The sequence below is a fragment of the Diabrotica undecimpunctata genome, chromosome 3, assembly GCF_040954645.1.
Source record: "Diabrotica undecimpunctata isolate CICGRU chromosome 3, icDiaUnde3, whole genome shotgun sequence".
Classification (NCBI taxonomy): Eukaryota; Metazoa; Arthropoda; class Insecta; order Coleoptera; family Chrysomelidae; genus Diabrotica; species Diabrotica undecimpunctata.
In genome coordinates, this window is record NC_092805.1 from 44,422,476 (window position 1) to 44,443,144 (window position 20,669).

The 20,669-nt window shown below is 36.8% G+C and overlaps 1 protein-coding gene and 1 non-coding gene across 2 annotated transcripts; both read left to right on the forward strand.

Moving 5' to 3' along the window:
* Positions 1-226: 226 nt before the first annotated feature.
* LOC140435760 (uncharacterized) lies at positions 227-17,083 on the forward strand. Its single transcript, XM_072524480.1, has 4 exons — positions 227-1,228; positions 1,278-3,016; positions 13,100-14,474; positions 16,997-17,083. Exons 1-4 carry the CDS (start codon positions 227-229, stop codon positions 17,081-17,083), a joined length of 4,203 nt encoding a protein of 1,400 aa, XP_072380581.1.
* Positions 17,084-18,474: 1,391 nt separating this feature from the next.
* TRNAA-AGC (transfer RNA alanine (anticodon AGC)) lies at positions 18,475-18,547 on the forward strand. The gene has a single exon. It is a non-coding gene; the product is annotated as a tRNA-Ala (tRNA).
* Positions 18,548-20,669: the final 2,122 nt, after the last annotated feature.

Sequence of the window (20,669 nt, forward strand, 5' to 3'; positions counted from 1 at the left end):
CAATTATCTCTATTAGTGTTAATTTAAATTCAATTCACGATACCAAATATAATTTTCACACAAAAAAACAAGAAACTGATATTCTCATTACACTCTTATATACATATTTTTTCTCTTCTCTTTGTACCCTTTCCAAGGGTCGCTAGGTTTTACTCTCTTTATCATTCATCTCTGTCTGGTACACTCTTATTATACTTTATCTAACTATAACATAGTCTGATTAGAAATGGCAGAAACTGCAAAATATTTACGCGCAAAGCGTGCAGCGAAAACAAACATTATAAGAATTGCGAACGTTGTTAGTTCAAATGAACAAGGCCTCTCTAATTGTAGAATTAGGGAATATATTACTCAGCTTAGGGCAGCTTATAAATCGTATTTGGATGCTTTGGAAAACCTGGCTGACGACGAAACTATTCTCGAAAGTGAGGAAGTAGATATTACTTATGAAAAATATATGGATGCCTTATGTTACTTAGAAGAAAAATTGGAGCGTATAGAAGATTCACTCTCTTCTAACTCACTATCGGGACAAGGATCAAGTCATAGCACTAGCACTGCCGCCAACTCTCGACAAAGAACAATCAGGCTTCCAGAACTAAAAATAAATAAATTTAGCGGAAATTTACATGAGTTTCCGTCATTCTTTCAAACTTTTAATAGCATTATAGACGCTGATGACTCTCTCACCGACATTGAAAAATTTATATATCTCAAAAGCCTTTTGACACATGATGCATTAAAGGTTGTTGATAATATTCCCCTCTCTGGTGAAAATTATAGTTTGGTACGTGAGACTTTGGAAAAAAGATATACAGACCATAATCTTATAGTAAAGCAATTGATAACTAATATTGTAGATACTAAAAGTCTTCAAAATAACGCCTCATATTCACAACTAAAAGACTTCACTCTCGCTATAACAAATTCTTATAGAGCCTTAAACAATCTCGACTTGTCATCCAAAGAACTTCTTAATTTGATTTTAATTCATATTACTTCCTCAAAGCTCGACCATGCCACTCTCAGATCCATTGAATTTTCACCTGAATCGAATAAAATCAAAGATTTTAACCAATTTCTAACGATGGTAGATGACAGAGCAAAACATCTAGAAAATCTCTATGCAAACTCTAAAGCGAAACATCAACCCTCAAAAGAGACAAGGTCCTCTTTTCACATAAGCACAGATAAAAACAAACCCCCATCTCAAATAATGAAAGCTAAAGTATGCAGCTATTGTAAGTTGGATAACCATTTTATATATCTTTGTCAAGATTTCAAATCTCTATCCGCTTCCTCTAGGCGTAATTTTGTTCAACAAAATTCTCTTTGTTCCAACTGCCTTGGAACCAGACATCGCACGATTGATTGTACCTCCAGGTATTCATGCTCTAATTGCAACAGAAGGCATCACTCTTTGCTTCACAGTGACTCGAGAAATCGCGAAGCCACGTCCACACATCGTGAGCACTCAAATTCATATAGATCTTCTCAAACAGTCGATGCTCACGTTTCAACAAGGAATAGGATTGAACCTCATGCTTCAACGTCTAGTTCTTCTCGATGTAGTCGTTCGATCGACATCTCCATCCACTCATGCTGTTTCAGCAGTCTCTACGTCGGCCCCTATGGTTTTATTAGGCACTGTACAGGCATATCTCATAGCCCCAAATGGAAAAAGAGAATATGTTAAGGTCTTATTGGACCCAGCATCACAACTTAGTTTTGTCTCTAAAAACTTGTTAAAGAAGATTGCGGCACCCACTTATAAAAATCATTTTAAGATTCATGGTATCGCCCAATCTATTTCAAATTCAACCCTTATGTCTGATCTGACTATCTTCTCTGCTGCTACGGACACTTGCATTAAAATCAAATGTTCAGTACTAGACAGTATCACTACTAAACTACCCCAAGTCCCAATTTCTATTAATGAGCTTAACTTGCCAACAGAAGTGGTCTTAGCCGATCCAAACTTCTACTCTCCTTCTGAAGTAGATATATTGCTTGCCGCTGACATATGCGCAGACATATTGACAGGTAATATCATACAACTTGGCCCTGGCCTTCCAATTCTTCAAGGCAGCTCATTTGGATACATTGTAAGTGGAAGAATTCCCGATTCTTTTATTCGAGGAAGGTGCTCTAAGTCTCAGTACGTAAATAATTTAGTCACTTGTGTTGCTCAGTCGTTTGATATGAAATTAGCTGATAGCGTTGATTTACACCTCACTCAAATCGTCCAACGCTTCTGGGAAATGGAAGACATTCCCTTGGACCGTAAAGTATCTGTGTCACAACACCCTGCTGAGATACAGTTTATTAAATCTGTAACAATCTTAAACACAAACAGATATCAGGTTAACATAGGTCTTAAAACTAATAGGAATCAGCTTAATTTAGGCAACACTTTCTTATCAGCTAAGAAGCGTTTTCTCAATCTAGAAAAAAAACTTCATGCATCTCCACAGTTGCTACACAATTATTCAAAAATCATACAGGATTATGCAGTTGACGACAAGATTACACAAATTCCGTTAAAAATCCAAAACTCACAGCATCAATTTAATTATTTCTTGCCTCATTTCCCAGTTAAAAAAGCAGGTTCTTCAGGGATTCGAATTGTGTTTGACCCAAATAATAAAGTAGCAGGTGGACAATCTCTTAATGAGGTCTTAGACCCTGGGTACACATGCCAACCTGAATTATTTGATATTCTCCTAACCTTTAGGCAATATACCTTTGTATTAACTGCCGATATCTCCAATATGTATATGCAAATTATGATAAATCCCGAGGAAACCTTTCTGTTAAATTTCCTTTGGAGAGATCATCCTGATGAACCCATTCGCGCTTATCAACTAAAACGTCTTCCATTTGGACTCTCTTCATCCCCCTTTCTCGCTACACGTGTGTTAAAACATATTGCTGATTCTAATCAAACCACGCACCCAGTAGCCTCTCACACTCTAAGAAATTCGACATATATTGACGACATCTTGTCAGGTGTGGCGTACAAAACCGAATCTATATAAAAAAATTACAAAATGTACCAAATATAAATCAGACGTACACCCGGAAAGAAAAGTACTATACGGTGACAGTCTGGGAATGGCTCGCGGCTAGACAAAACAGTGGAGATGGTCGTGCGGTCCACAAAACAAAAAAAATCCGAAGTTATATCAGGGGCGCCAGGTAAATTGGCCCACAGCCTTCCCTACGTTACTATTCCATAAACCACCAACTTACCAATAGGTTTACTACTAAAATACTAAGTAACAGTATACAATCTGAATAAATAAAAAAAATAAATGAAATTGTCAGATTAGAATTTAGTCAATTTTAATAAATAGATTCCCAAGATAGTTGAAAATAAATACATATTACAATATTATTTAACTTTACCATAGGCTTAATAAAAAACTAATATAAAAATGCGGCTTCTGCTTGCCTAACAAAAATTCATAAGTTATTTCTATTTAACAGAACAAAATGAAAGGTAAGACGTATCAAAAGTACCGGACGCTAAGGGGTGTGCGGTTCAATACCAACCAAAAAAAATAATTAACGCAAATAGGACACCACGTGAGCTCAAGTGCGTGCGCAGAAAATAATATAAAAAAAAATCTCAAATATATAACCCCCCCCTTAGACGCAGTTTACAAAATTAAAATAGGTATGTGTAAATATTGAATTAATAAAATAAACCGCAAATTATCTTTAAAAAAAAATCTGTAAAGTATTTGTAAATATGAAAATAAAAACTAACAGCAAATAATCTTTAAAAAAAAACTATTGTATTCCGCAAACCAAATTAGACGGCGCTTAAATCTTCCGTTGAAAAATTAATTATCGATCCATACCTCGAATTTTCATATACTTCACCGCGTGGAATTCCAGTTATAGTTCAGCGTGTCTTCAATCCAAAATCCCATACGATTGCCGATGTACATAGACTTGTGTGACAATGTTGAAAAGTTGAAAATTACAGCCAGACGGAAAAATACGAAGAAGAAGAAGCAGAAAAAAAACAAACAAACCAACCAACCCTGAAGCAAGAAAACATTAATTACCATCTGTGTCTAAAATAATTATTTGGAAATAAATATATTGATTTTAACACCTTGTTTATCTGCCTTTTGGCGATAATGGAGCAATACAAAAAAAAACTTGTCTCCGAACTTGAATGTATGAAAACTGATAAAAATGTGAATAGCTTTTTAGAGATGGGATAAAAAAATAACTACAACTTTTTAATTAATTAAAAACGAAATGTTCTAACACTCACCCTTCTTAGCCAGATTAGGGGTTTGAAATATCCCAAATTGGACCGAAGCGTAGCCGGCTATTTGGACTCGTGATTAAGGCTAATTTCTTGATCTAAATACGACTCCCGGTATTCACGTGTACTGTAGATCCGCTTTTTTTAGCGAAATTGTGGATATTCCAAAAAAAACCCTTCCACGAAGGCAGCAAATCCCCTTGAATATCCACACGGTTCGGACTAGTCCAGATCCCACATGGAACAGCAGCAAAAGCAAAAAACAAAATGCCGTTTTTAATCTAGCCCAACCTTTCAGTTACACCGTCAAACCTGGAATCACTTTCTTTCCGTCGTCTTTCCGAACACTTGACAACTTGACACACGGAGGTCACCGAATAATACCGAGATTCAAAAATTTCAATTTTATGATCCCAATTCTTCCAAGATAACTCTAGAAAGAACGATCTAAATTAGTTTCTTCACAAAAAAGAGGACGTGTTCCCTTAACTTCAGCACAATTTGCCAGACATTACCCCTATTTGAAAATTACTAATTTTATTTTCGCCACCTTGCTTATAATATATTATAGGCAACCGCTCTTACACGTCCTGAATTATTTAAATTTTGATAAAATAGAGGTGGGACTTTCTACTTTAAATTTGGAACGTAACAACACCTCCCTTTCCCAGAGGAAAATTTACGAGGAAAAACTAGACGAAGAAAATTTTCCCTCGCACTAGCGACGCACTACCTAAACTCCGAGCGAAGTCCACAACACAATCATCATCCACACCGTCTTCACCATGCGCAAGTACTTGGACAACGAAAGACATACCAATCTCAAACCACACGCACAAAGCAACAACTTACTTACAACACTTACTCCACTTCCACACAACAGTCATCTCTCATCGTATGAGATCAAGTAGAATAGTTTCAAATTCCAACGTCAATCTGACAACACTGATTAGGTCGGTTACTGGATGTTGCCCTTATTCGCGACCTCCCAGCTCTGGGGCATCGCTAGTACTTCACTATACCTCGCATAACATGAGTCCATAAGAAACTCTCCACCATTCCACTCTTACTGATACTGCGAGAAACATCTACCGAAACAGTAGTGTAATTCCAATTGTTCATTAAAATAAAAATGAGATAGGTCTTCCAGAATTTAAATCCGTATACAACGAAATTTAGTGAATCATCCAAAACTAAGCTATTATAAAACAAGATTCACCAAAACATAATTATGTGGCTTCGAAAAAATCCCAATTAAATAGAATGGCTTACTAACATCAAAACAAATCCCAACGCCATATCATCGAAGACAACATATTTCTGACCAAACCTAAGTGACATTCAATTCCATAAATCAAAAGAAATTAAGGCTACCGCAACCCTACGACTTCGTATTGGCTACCTAACACAAAAAAAAAACGAATCGGTTGACCATTCAAATACATCCTAAGAACCGATCATAGCCAACACTCAGTCATCCTTCACGGACACAACAAAAAAAAATAAATACAACCAATTTCAGAAGAATTTACTTAGACTAGACAAAACTTTGCTAGTCCGTTCTACTCCGACCTAAATCCTATCGGGATCACCAGTCGGGTTACTAATCCTTAAATCCTTAATATTCCAAATACCTTGATCCTTGCCATTTTCATCCTCTAAACTATATGTCCAGGGGGAAACTTTCTTCTTCACGAAGTAGGGTCCTATCCATCTAGGAGCTAACTTTTTCGTGAAATATTTAGCGGCATCTGACAACACAAAATTTCTCCGCCATACTGACTGATGGGGCTGAAATTCCTCTGGACGTCTCCGTAGATTATAGGTCTTCTCACACTTAGCCGAAGCTTTATCTAAACGTTTTCTAACATCAACAAATAATTCCTGGAGTCCACGCGATCGATTATATCCCATTTTAGCTACTTCGTCCTCCGGGTCTCCGAGTTTGTCCTTTCGGGAAAAATCTCGTCCATCCACTACCATCTTCCGACCGAAATTTATGAAGTAGGGATCTTGACCAGTCGACTCGTGGTATGCAGTGCGCGTAGCACATGCTAGTTTGGCCAAATTTTCATCCCACTTCCTATGGTTGTCAGCTATATAAGTTGCCATCATTGTTTTAAGGGTTCGGTTATAGCGTTCAGATGGATTGCACTGTGGATGATACAACGCATTATAACGAACTGAGACACCATAGGTTTCCGTCATTTTCTTGAAAATACCCGAAGTATACTGGACACCATTATCACATAGTAACAGACGTGGAACTCCAAATACGAGAAAAACTTCTTCTTCTATTTTCTTAACGACATGCACGGCTTTTGAGGATCGCAACGGAAATACCAAAGAAAATTTACTAAACACATCCATTACCACTAAGATAAACTTATAGCCTTGAGTTGATCTTGGGAAAGGTCCCATAAGATCGGTTGCTACTATCTCCCATGGTTGAGTAGCTTTAGGTTGAGTAGTCATAAAGCCTTTGGGCTTACCTTGTTCCACCTTATGAATGGCACACAGTGAGCAACGTCCAACGTAACGAGACACATCACTCCGCAGTTTCGGCCAAAAATACTTCTCGTTAATACGCTTATAAGTTTTCAGGATCCCCATATGACCTGCTAAAGGACTATCATGACACAACTTCAGCACTTCCAATCGTTGACCCTTAGGAACGACTTCCTTCCAATTGTCCGCTTCCTCGACCAAAAATCCATGACTGGGACGGATGTATTTATAAAGTTTGCCACCAGACATTCTCCACTGAGGATACTTCAAGGGATTAGACTCGATTTTTCTACAAAGTTTATCATACCAACTATCACCACTAGGAAGCGGTACAACCTCTTCAACCATATCAAGCACGGGAACTGACCGAGATAACAAATCGGGGACAACATGTTCTTTTCCTTTCCGATGCACAATCTTAAAGTCATATTGTTGCAATCTTACCGCCCATCGAGCTAATCTTCCGGTAGGATCCTTCAAATTTTGAAGCCATACGAGGGATGCGTGATCAGTCACGACCGTAAACGGAACACCCTCCAAATAAGGACGCAGTTTTTCGACTGCCCATAACACAGCTAAACATTCCCGTTCCGTCGTGGAAAAATTCCTTTCTTGACGCGTTAGTGATCTGCTCAGGAAACTAATTACTTCGTCACCATCCGGGCCTGGCTGCAATAACACGGCGCCCACTCCATATCCTGAGGCATCACATTGGACAACAAAAGGCAAATTGTAGTCAGGACAATTAAGTATCGGAGCAGAAACTAGACATTCTTTTATTTTCTGAAAAGATTCTTCACAACTCGGGGTCCAATTGAATTTTCTTCCTTTCTTCAATATCGCTGTAATTGGAGCTAGTAGTGTCGCAAAGGAAGGAATAAATCTTCGATACCAGGAAAATGTGCCTATGATGCTACGAACTTCCTTGACGGATGTGGGTGTTGGGATACGTAGCATAGCCTTGACCTTATCACCATCAACATGTAGTCCATTCCTATCAACCACATGACCCAAATACTTTAGTTCCGGTCTACAAAATTGACATTTATCCCAGCTAACGGTTAACTTAGCTTCTCTCAAGCGTCTAAAGACTTCCTCTAAGATCGTTACATGTTCTTCAATAGACGACGTCACGATGACCACGTCATCCAAGTAAGTAAAAACATAGGGTTCCAACTCCGGACCGAGGACACGATCTATCAACCTCTGCCATGTAGCCGGGGCATTATGTAATCCAAAAGGCATTCTGCAAAACTGAAAAAGACCTCGACCAGGAACCGTAAAAGCAGTATAAGGCCTGGAAGCCTTAGCAACAGGTACCTGCCAATACGCCGACTTAATGTCTATGGTGGAAAGATAATGCGCGTTCTTCAATTTATTTAAAATATTAGAGATGTACGGTAATGGGTAGCCATCCCTCTCTGTTACGGCATTAAGCTTTCGATAGTCTACGCAGAACCGCCATTTTGGTTCTTCACCTTCTGGAACCTTTTTCTTCACCAAGAGAATCGGGGACGACCAAGCACTATTCGATCGCTCCACTACTCCTTTCGCCAACATATCTTCTAGCTCTTTATCAATATGGCTTTGGATTACTGGGGATACAGGATAGTAACGTTGTTTTATGGGTGCAGATTTACAAACAATCACATGCTCAGTGACATCAGTACAACCAAGAGAAGTGCCCATTAGTTCACGACTTCTATTAATAACTTCATCCAATTGCGACTTCTCTGCATCGGTCAAAATAGTTTGACCTCGGAGATGATCCACTGAACCTACCATTGCTGGAGCGTCCGAAAAATACCATTCGTTATGCCTCAAATCTGGAACGATACCCATAACACGCCAAAAATCAGATCCTAAAATCAGAATGTGCGGTACGTCCAAAATAACTAATACTGGCAAGACACGCAAGCGATCCCTAACCATGAAAGGTACTAAACACTCCCCCAACGATTCACACATCTGACCATTCGCCACTCTACAAACGGTCTTCTTCGAAGTATCCAACTCTAAACCCAAGTTTTGTAAAAATTTCCAACCAGTTCTTCCTACAATGGTCTTTGAAGCACCAGAATCCAATAATCCCAAAATTTCCTTTCCTAAGACTTTAACTTTCAAATATGGACGTTCATCTCCTTCGGAATGATGTAAAATAAAGTCTAAAATAGGACGTAGGTTGGTCGAGTCAACGTCGGCAACACCTCTTCGACCAGTTAGGTGCGCTTCCTTCCGTTTCCCGAATTACACGAAGGACAAGTTCTGACTGTAAACCCTTCTTTCTTACACTTAAAACAGTGAACAGCCTCCTTCTTCATTAAACACCCTACTGCCTTATGGCCTGACTGATTACAACGATAACAGACTAAAGTCCTAAACTTTCCTCTAGCGGACTCCGATTCGGATGAAGCAACAGGACCCTCACTAACACTACTACAACTTTCAGCATCCACACTGATATAAGCTAGGTCCTTTTCCAAAGTATTCATTTTCCTACTATTCGGTTCAACATAGTTCCTAATACAATCACGTCTTTCCTCCATACTGCGACATAGAACACGAAGTTCCTCCAAGGTAGCTGGCAAAGGATCACGTAATCTATCTTGATAGAACGGATGCAAATTCCTAATAACTATAGACAATTTAACTTCCTCTGGAACATGACAACGCAAGCGATTAAAGTAACTATTCATTATTGCCAAGTAAACTCCAATAGTCTCAGACGAATGCTGAGTTCTCCTCCGAAGCTCTTCAAAAAGCGCTTCCCCATGGTGAGCTGACAGGTACTCCCTACGAAACTCTTCAACTAATTCAGCCCAACTCCCTACACGTAGACGAACATCTTTATAAAACTGATAGGCTTTATCCGAAAATAAATCTATACCTGATTCCAAAAGTATACTATCTGGTACATGACGAGCGAGACTCAATTCATTCACCATCTCAAAAAATGCAGAAATAGACATACCCCTAGCAGAACCTGAAAACTTTTCTATTCCCCATTTATGAGGAAGTATCATCCCAGAAGAAAAACTAGAGACAGACCCTGAAAAAAACATTATTACCAGCTTGTGACATCGCTCCAGGAGAAGAAGCATGAACTTGTCCTACCCCTGCCTGAAAAGACTGATTTAAAACGAAATCACATCGAGCGCTACTGGTACCGAACCAGATCCGATTGGATGCTGCTTATCATGTAAATCCTGTGACAACTTCAAAATCTCAGCAAGAAAGTCTGACTTAACAACCTGGGCTGCGTCTGCATCGTCACCTGTTGGCAATACCATAAGATCAATTCTCCCCAAGACATGGTTAATCTGTGTCCGCAATCTCAAGGACTCAGCACAAGTAGGAGTTCCGGCAAACTTTCCAACAGCCGTATTCAGCTCCGCAAGTTTAGTCTCGATTGCAGTTTTATCCTGTGAAAAGGTGAATGGGTGCTCAGGATATCTAAAGCTTTCATTTGCTGCCTCACGACTAAGTGCATCAGACAGACTAGACCTCATAGACTCAACAGTGCCAGTAGACACTCCACGAATTTTGAGTTCATATTCCAGTTCCTCTTTCCTTAAGTAGTTGGGTACAAGTTTTCGCACCATCTTGCCAAAGTTCAAAATTTAAAAAAATGTATCAACCGAAAGGAGCAAATATTCAAACAAAATCAAGATATAAGTAAAAATATTAACACACAGGTACAGTTTACTTTATTAATGGGAGCAAACCAAAAGCAAAATAAAAGTAATAGTCGCTTTATTCAATCTATAAAATTTCACAAAAGATTTTCAAAATTTCATTGTTTCAGAACAAATTACAAGTCACAACATAATCTCAAAAAAAAGATTTTACATTCCCTAACATAAGTAAGTTAAACCACAATGTAGAATTTCGAAGTCCAACTTCTCAAAAAAATAAATTTGAACTCCAACTGAAATAGAAATATTTCAAAGTCCTAATATATCCATAATTCTTCTAAGTTCCACAACACCACTTCAAAGTATCTTCTTTTAAGTTCCATTTTTGGCTTCTTCCAACTTCACGTCACACAAAAAAAAACTAGTAAGCACTTCTTGGCATACACTTCCACTAAACACGAAGTTCTAAGACTACTACTAAGTGCAAAACCAGTGGTAAAGTAAATAAATCAAAGTTAGTCAATTAAAGCCCAAACACGTTAGGTTAACTAATTAAAAGGAATCTACACAAGGGGTTGACAAAAAAAAGGTTAATTAATTAAGGGCCCCACGTTGGGCGCCAAAATATGTGGCGTACAAAACCGAATCTATATAAAAAAATTACAAAATGTACCAAATATAAATCAGACGTACACCCGGAAAGAAAAGTACTATACGGTGACAGTCTGGGAATGGCTCGCGGCTAGACAAAACAGTGGAGATGGTCGTGCGGTCCACAAAACAAAAAAAATCCGAAGTTATATCAGGGGCGCCAGGTAAATTGGCCCACAGCCTTCCCTACGTTACTATTCCATAAACCACCAACTTACCAATAGGTTTACTACTAAAATACTAAGTAACAGTATACAATCTGAATAAATAAAAAAAATAAATGAAATTGTCAGATTAGAATTTAGTCAATTTTAATAAATAGATTCCCAAGATAGTTGAAAATAAATACATATTACAATATTATTTAACTTTACCATAGGCTTAATAAAAAACTAATATAAAAATGCGGCTTCTGCTTGCCTAACAAAAATTCATAAGTTATTTCTATTTAACAGAACAAAATGAAAGGTAAGACGTATCAAAAGTACCGGACGCTAAGGGGTGTGCGGTTCAATACCAACCAAAAAAAATAATTAACGCAAATAGGACACCACGTGAGCTCAAGTGCGTGCGCAGAAAATAATATAAAAAAAAATCTCAAATATATAACCCCCCCCTTAGACGCAGTTTACAAAATTAAAATAGGTATGTGTAAATATTGAATTAATAAAATAAACCGCAAATTATCTTTAAAAAAAAATCTGTAAAGTATTTGTAAATATGAAAATAAAAACTAACAGCAAATAATCTTTAAAAAAAAACTATTGTATTCCGCAAACCAAATTAGACGGCGCTTAAATCTTCCGTTGAAAAATTAATTATCGATCCATACCTCGAATTTTCATATACTTCACCGCGTGGAATTCCAGTTATAGTTCAGCGTGTCTTCAATCCAAAATCCCATACGATTGCCGATGTACATAGACTTGTGTGACAATGTTGAAAAGTTGAAAATTACAGCCAGACGGAAAAATACGAAGAAGAAGAAGCAGAAAAAAAACAAACAAACCAACCAACCCTGAAGCAAGAAAACATTAATTACCATCTGTGTCTAAAATAATTATTTGGAAATAAATATATTGATTTTAACACCTTGTTTATCTGCCTTTTGGCGATAATGGAGCAATACAAAAAAAAACTTGTCTCCGAACTTGAATGTATGAAAACTGATAAAAATGTGAATAGCTTTTTAGAGATGGGATAAAAAAATAACTACAACTTTTTAATTAATTAAAAACGAAATGTTCTAACACTCACCCTTCTTAGCCAGATTAGGGGTTTGAAATATCCCAAATTGGACCGAAGCGTAGCCGGCTATTTGGACTCGTGATTAAGGCTAATTTCTTGATCTAAATACGACTCCCGGTATTCACGTGTACTGTAGATCCGCTTTTTTTAGCGAAATTGTGGATATTCCAAAAAAAACCCTTCCACGAAGGCAGCAAATCCCCTTGAATATCCACACGGTTCGGACTAGTCCAGATCCCACATGGAACAGCAGCAAAAGCAAAAAACAAAATGCCGTTTTTAATCTAGCCCAACCTTTCAGTTACACCGTCAAACCTGGAATCACTTTCTTTCCGTCGTCTTTCCGAACACTTGACAACTTGACACACGGAGGTCACCGAATAATACCGAGATTCAAAAATTTCAATTTTATGATCCCAATTCTTCCAAGATAACTCTAGAAAGAACGATCTAAATTAGTTTCTTCACAAAAAAGAGGACGTGTTCCCTTAACTTCAGCACAATTTGCCAGACATTACCCCTATTTGAAAATTACTAATTTTATTTTCGCCACCTTGCTTATAATATATTATAGGCAACCGCTCTTACACGTCCTGAATTATTTAAATTTTGATAAAATAGAGGTGGGACTTTCTACTTTAAATTTGGAACGTAACACAGGCGCCAATAACTCAGAAGGCTTACATACACTTTATTCTCAACTATGCTCGCTTCTAAACACTCATGGTTTCCAACTCCATAAAATACATTCAAATTCTCGTGATTTTTCAAGAGAATGTAACATGGCCTCCACTTCAGAAGTCAATCTTAACTTAGTTAACGGTTCCACTAAGGTTCTAGGTATTAACTGGTCACCTGATCTAGATGATTTCTCTTTTAAGCCGCCAGTTTATGAAGGGGCCCCTCCCCTAACAAAAAGAAAAGTATTGTCATATGTGTCACGAATGTATGACCCCTTAGGATTACTCTCACCCATTATAGTACACTCTAAACGGTTCTTACAACGTCTCTGGTCATTACCCTTAGACTGGGACAGTGAGATACTGGATGACCTATTGATCTTAGATTGGAAATCATTATTGGATACATTCCAATCAATATCTAAAATTACATTTCCCAGATGCCTGACACTTCCACTGCCTAAATCGGATATGCAATTACATTGTTTCACCGATGCCTCTCAGGACATTTATGCTGCTTGTGTCTATCTTCGAGTCGTGTATAGTGACAACACAGTCACGTCTCGCCTCATAGCATCGAAAACTAGAATAGCTCCACTAAAAAATAAACTAACTATTCCTCGGTTAGAATTGTCTGGTATCTTATTAGGTGTCACTCTTACTAGAAAGGTACTTGAGGTTCTTTCAAAAAACGTCACAATATCTGAAGTTCACATATTTTCAGACAGCCTCATCGCTTTAACATGGATTTTAACAACTAAATTTACATGGAATCCATTTGTACTTCATCGTGTCAGTCAAATCAAAGAATTAAGTAAATCCTTTTTATTTCATCATGTAAGTTCCTCTTTAAACGTAGCAAATTTGCCCTCTAGAGGCTCAGATATCACTCAGTCAAATTTAAAAAAATTTTGGACCGAAGGTCCCCCCTTTTTAGTTTCCATTGTAATAGACTACTCTCAATTCAGGATAAAAGAATGGACGGGAGATTTACTGGAACTCAGACACACTCAGGTTACTTTAAGCACAACCTCTGACATATCTCAAGTGAATAATACCCTTGAAACCCTTTTTAATAAATGTTCGTCATTTTCAAAAATTCAGAGAACTCTGGCATATGTTCTTCGTTTTCTCTCAAATCTAAGAAAAAGACATACTAATTCACCTTTAGAATTAGGACCACTGCAAGTTTGTGAAATAAGCTCCTCCACCACTGTGATTGTTAAGTACATACAATCACAGGCCCTTCCTAAAGAATTTCATGAGTTAAAACATCGGAAAATAATCTCTGATAAAACTATCAGGGCACTAAACCCCTTCCTCTCTGAGAAAACTGGACTTCTTCATGTAGGTGGTAGATTAGAATTTGCCCCTATCTCTTTCGAACAGAAACATCCCTTGCTACTACCATCTAATCATTCAGTTGTCAAATTAATGATAAAACAAATGCATGTTAAATTGGGACATGTAGGTGCCTTGACCACGTTGTCAAATTTTCGTTCGAAATATTGGCCTATCTCTGGACTAAGACAAACAAAGAAGATAATACACGACTGTGTGAAATGTTTCCGTTTCATGACACCCAAGTCAACACAACTTATGGCAGATCTCCATCCCGATCGTGTTCTCTCGACAAGACCTTTCCAAAAGGTCTCAGTAGATTACGGAGGTTTTTTCATGATCCGATCCTCTCATCTTAGAAAGGCTCCATTATATAAAGCATACATAGCCTTCTTCATATGTATGACCACCAAATGTGTTCATATCGAACTTGTCACCGGCTTAACAGCTGATGCTTTTATTCTCACCCTTAAAAGATTTATTGCAAGGCGGAGCGCTCCCGAGATTATATGGTCAGACAATGCTACTAATTTCTATGGTGCCCGCAATCAGCTTCTTGAGTTAAACGAACTCTTTAAAAGTAAGAACTTCTCGCAGAGGATTACTAATTTCTGCTCTGAAAACTCTATTCGTTTTAAATTTGGAGTGCCTCGTAACCCTTCTCAATTTGGGCTGCATGAGGTAGGGATTAAAGGTGCCAAATACCATCTTTATCGTCTTGTAGGAAATCTTCGTTTTACCTTTGAAGTTTTTTATACAATAATTTGTCAAATCGAAGCCATTTTAAACTCAAGACCTATCACTCAGCTCTCAAATGATCCAAACGATCTCTCAGTCTTAACGCCCGGACACTTCCCTGTAGGAAAAAGTCTCACAAGTCCACCAGAACCAGATCTCTCAGAAATACCACAGAACCGTCTTTCCCTCTTTCAGCATATCTCGAAAATTCATCAAACCTTTTGGAAAAGGTGGTCGGTGGAATATTTGCATATGACCCAAAGTAGGAGTAAGTGGAACATCGCTACTGATCCTTTAAAGATAGGTGATGTTGTACTAATTAAAGATGAAGAGACTCCCCCACTCCTCTGGCCTCTGGCAAAGATTATCGAAGTGCTCCCAGGCAAAGACTCTCTTGTTCGAACTGTTAGGGTATCCACACCTAATGGCGAATATCTTAGGTCAATAAAGAAAGTAGCTAGGTTACCCTTTAACCAATAGTGGTACTTTCTGCCAAACATGTATATAGTTTCTATAGACTTTAGTTTCTCTAGATTTTAAATAGTTTTTAGTTATCTTAGTTCATTACAACAGTACCCCTAATGTATACTGGTTTACCCTCGTTCTCGAAGTAACTATTTGATACCCTATCCCAGTGGCGTAACTCTTCTCGCCCGCCCCCAGTATGTTCAATTTTTTCACATGCGAAAAATCATGTCATTTTTTCGCTGTATTACTAGCTACCATTCTACCACAATTTTACAATTATTTCCCGTTCTCCAACCCTTCCTACTCACATTTTAACCCCACTCCATTAGAAATACAGACAGTTGTAAGATAGCAAAGAAAGTCACACTCTCTTGCCTGTTGTCTCTCGATGATAACAGACACTCTCCCTTGACTGCTGACTGTTGCTAGAGACAGTCGTCCTCTCTTTCGTCTGCTGAGTCCTACTAGGCAGACGTATTATCTCTCTGTCGCTACCTATCGCTTGGTACAGACTTACCACGCTTTTTCTCTACTCTAATTATCTCTCTCGCTTATAGTTACGCGAAAAATACCGCAAGTACTATTTTAAATCGTGTACAGACGCAAATGTGCTATATCTCGTGTGATCTAAGTGTTAGTACCGCGAAACACGTCTTCAGAAACCGGTAACCGGACAGTTTCCCCGTATGAAGAACAACCGCGACTGAAAGCCTCTAAATACCGCGAGTGTGTGTATGTGCAGCAGAAGAATTGGTAAGACTTTATATAAACTTAATTTGCTATAATCTGTATAACCTTTTACCACATATCCTAATTTATTTGAACCAGCCCTATGTAATACAGTCCTCTTTAACTGAAATTATATTCATAATTTCACATATGTACACCCTTTTTGTACACAAGCATCCAAACTTAACAAAGTTATTTGCTTCTGAATATTAACAACAATAAATTTATTATATGAAGACGCAGTTCTTACCTTGCAATGCTTTATAATTTCTCCCATAGGTTTAGTTTTAAAATCACCACTTCCATAAGACACTATTGTCACATTGGTTTTATTTAATTTTTTATACCAAGATTTTGTATATACTCAAGAGGCAGAATATTTACTTCTGCACCAGTATCTAACTTAAATTCTACTATGTATATAGTTTTTTACCTGAATTTTTTGTTTCTAGACAATCTGGAAGCTTTCAGATTTCAATAAACCCACAGTTTTGACAAAACTAATACATAGCCCACTACCTATACACTACTAAATTTTTGAGAGAACTTCCAGTTGCCACCAAAAGGCCATCATCTAATACAAGGAGTCCTGGAGGTTTAAATTGATTTTCCATATTTCTAGACAAAAATCACTACTAGAATAAACTCCGGCCCTATCTGACACCATGTAAGATATAACTATATCTAATAAAACTATAAGCCTTGATTCACAGTTTATTAAGACTTCACCTTTTAGCCCATATCCTTACCTTGTGCCAAAGGATGTTAACTTGCATCGGCGTGACAACTATGCTGACTAGTTACTGTCATTGCTCTCACCATTTAGCACTCCAACCACCTTAACATTGAATAGTTATGTACAACATATTACAGTTTTAGTTTTAGAAGCATTGATTTCTTGTCGCTTTCTTTTGACAGTATATTCGCTAGTGCTGTTAGTCATTTTTCTGATTCAGCTACTATCACAGTATTGTCCGCCTATCTAATATTAATAATAACGATTCCATTTATTTTATTGTAGCAGCTCCTCAACTGAAGAGATACTCTAATGATGTTTTCGGTATAAGTATAAACAATAAAAAGCAAGGAAGACAAAATGCAACCCTGTAGAGCCCCTTGCTTTATATTTACGTAGTTTACTATTTTTATTGGGAATAAGCCACAATTTTACTTTAAAATAAGTTTATTTAACGATTCTCAAAATGCAAAACAATTATTAAAAATTAATAAATTAAACAAACTTTGTTTTGGTACTTTGTAAAAAATTCTTCTAATAATTTAATTTTATTTGACTCATTTATATTGACAATTCAGACATATAATATACATTTTAAAGTAGACGACTTTAAAATGATGTCAATATTTTGAGTTGCGTTCCTGGAACGACTTTATTGAAAGATAATTCATTCGATTACATGAAATCAACTTTAACTTAAGAATACTCGTCAGAAAAATCGTAGCTCGTGATTTGCCTTTAAAAAAACAATCACATGCAATGATGACAGTAAAATACTCCTGTAAAAACCAGGAAAAAACAAAATAAAGCCACAAAATAAAACCAAGAAAATAACTTACATATAAATCTTCCACTTTTAAATACATACTGCTGTTTGTCAGCCTTCCGAGGAATCTAGTGACAAGAAAATTAACTTATGAAGATGAAACTAGTGAAATTTGGAATAACTTTCTTGGGTGTATATAAATCTTATAAAAATTTCTTTGTTTTTAAATAAGGCAATGTCGGCTCTAAACATAGATGTTCCAATTACATCGGCGTTTTACGTTATAATCATCGATTGTACTGAACTTTTCGTTTTTAATTGACAAACCTAATATAACAATTATGATTTTATTAAGCAAATATATAATTTGCCCTTTTATCGTTTATTAAGTAGAACGAGCTACATTCAGCACAGATCTGAGTTTGCTAACTACGTATAAACAAATAAATAGATAAATATTAATAAAAGTAAATAAAAATAAATAAAACTACTGTTAAAACTAAAATTTTAGTCTCACGTAATCAATTATAAATATTTTACCTTCAATTTTATAATAAATATAATATGTTAGTGTTGATTCGTATAGCTAACCAGTATTAATGATATATACATCAGTTGCCACACCTTTGTTCCTTAAAAGTAGTTCAACTTTTACGCTGATTTTGTTGCGATTTTTTTTATAAATATCGGGGGGCGTAGCTCAGATGGTAGAGCGCTCGCTTAGCATGCGAGAGGTACCGGGATCGATGCCCGGCGCCTCCAATTTTTTAAATAATTTTCTATTATATTTTCAAAAATTTGTAATTTAATAAATTATTTTAAACTCAAAACACTGACATTTTATAAAACCAAAGTTGGGATTACGTATTTTGGTAACACAAAAAGACAATTAGTTTTGATCGTTTAGCAATTTTTATAACCCTTGTGCTATAATACTTACTTAATGACGTTTTTATTAGGTTAGATCACACATTTAATTTTCAATGTGTGAAGCATTAGGCCACATTTTCACTATTGTTTATTATTTTGGTTAGTAATCTTTGTCGTTGAAATAAGTAAGTCATTGAGATTTTATATCATAATGTTATGTATAATGTATTTAAGACCTTCCACACTACATAAAATCATAAGTGTTACATATGGTTGAACTCGGATTGAATAGGAGATTCCAATAATGACTGAATATACAGGGTGATGAATTTGAAAAACCAAAGTTACTAATAATATAAGAGAAACGGTAAATCTGACAACATTGCAAATATCAAATATGGAATCTCCGTATCCCAAAATAGGTGTACCTTAAATTTTGTAAAATTATGACTAGCAATTTACGAGATAATTGGTCGTTTCCAGACTTTTGGGCCACTCTGTATATTAACTGCATATTATATTGCCCTATATTAAATAATAATTTTTCGCTTTTAACATTTAGATTTTTCTAAGGATGTCTCCAACGCGAATATAACTGAGTATTCAACTCACATGGTACACCAATGCTTTTCATTTTATGAAATATTTTGAGGGCGAGTGTATAATTTGAAAGAGAAACATCTGCTAGTCGCGTGTCCATTTGGCCAGCAGCCCGGTACTTAAAAAGGGATTGTGAATGCGTTTTAAGCAAATCGTACATATGATAAATGCTATTCCTGGATCAGTGCGTGATTCATTACCATTTTACAATACAAGGTGTGACTTTTTTATAAGCCTAAATAAGAACTGATATGTCAGCGGTATCATTAAAAAAGTGGAAGTAATTACCATGAAAATGTGTGTAATACAAGCAAAGCAAAATTGGAAATATGTAGATATAAATCTGCAATATTAAGTTAATTAATTTTCTTTCACCGAACCCCTTACAGAAATGAATATTAAGATCTACTTTGATATTTATTTAGAATACTAAATTAAAATGATAAAAATGAATGGCAAATAATTATTCTTCTTCTTCATCTTATCTTATTTCAGATCAAAAGTTTGTTTAATTTTTACCCACTTTTAATTCATGCTGATGTCAGTTGACTTCACGTCTCTTTGTATTCACACCGTATTTATATAGGTATGTTTTTCCTTGGCGATTTATTACGGGCATGCTGCACACATATTCTCTTTATTTGTTAGTTTGGTAATTTAACTATTTATTTTATCAATCATCAAAACAAAACAAAAAACAAAATCATATAAATTTACGGAGGACAGCATCCGATAGGGGCTTAAGCTAACTGTTCGGATAGAGCTGTAGTCTGGCGTGGGAAGTGGAACAAGTATGTGTATGTGAATGAATGGGATTTCCCTAATAAGGAACTCTCCGTTTAATGAAGGTACCCCCTATAAACGGGCTAGGCCTGGTGAAAGCGAAGTACAGAAATATGTGAAACGACCACGCTAGAGCAATTTCTATCACCGCTTAGCTCTCTGTAGTATCTGGGAGTCTCTCCTAGGGAGTCGAGAGACTAGGAATGAATGAACTGCTTCAGCGATCATGAAACAGCCTACCCAAGCTAAGGTGTGAGGAAATCGTGACGATAATTGTATGACCACATGGTTTTATGTGGTCGTGAACGATCCCTTTAGACAAACTCCATTGTATAAAACCTTCTTCTGTTAATGCGGGGCTCTGTCAGGTGCAACCAACCTTTTCCTAGCTACTGGTATGAATACCATGAATGTACAACAAAAAAACCAAAAACCAAAACCAAATCCCGAGGCTGGACCAAAATGTTCATCTCAGCCTGAAGCCGTAGTTGAGGATGCACAATCATTTTCACATTTAATCTCTTTTAAGTCGAGGCTGGACCAAAACGTTTACCTCAGCCTGAAACCGGAGTTAAGGATGGACAGCAATGTTCATCTTAAATTTCGGCTCAAGCGGAGGCTGGACAACAAG

What these genes read in the sequence shown, in the direction of transcription:
- LOC140435760 (XM_072524480.1), top strand. Translation starts at nt 227, where the DNA reads ATGGCAGAAACTGCAAAATATTTACGCGCAAAGCGTGCAGCGAAAACA. An exon ending in CTCAAATAATGAAAGCTAAA is followed by an intron (nt 1,229 to 1,277) that starts GTATGCAGCTAT and finishes ATCTTTGTCAAG; the next exon opens with ATTTCAAATCTCTATCCGCT. An exon ending in TGCATGTTAAATTGGGACAT is followed by an intron (nt 14,475 to 16,996) that starts GTAGGTGCCTTG and finishes CTTGATTCACAG; the next exon opens with TTTATTAAGACTTCACCTTT.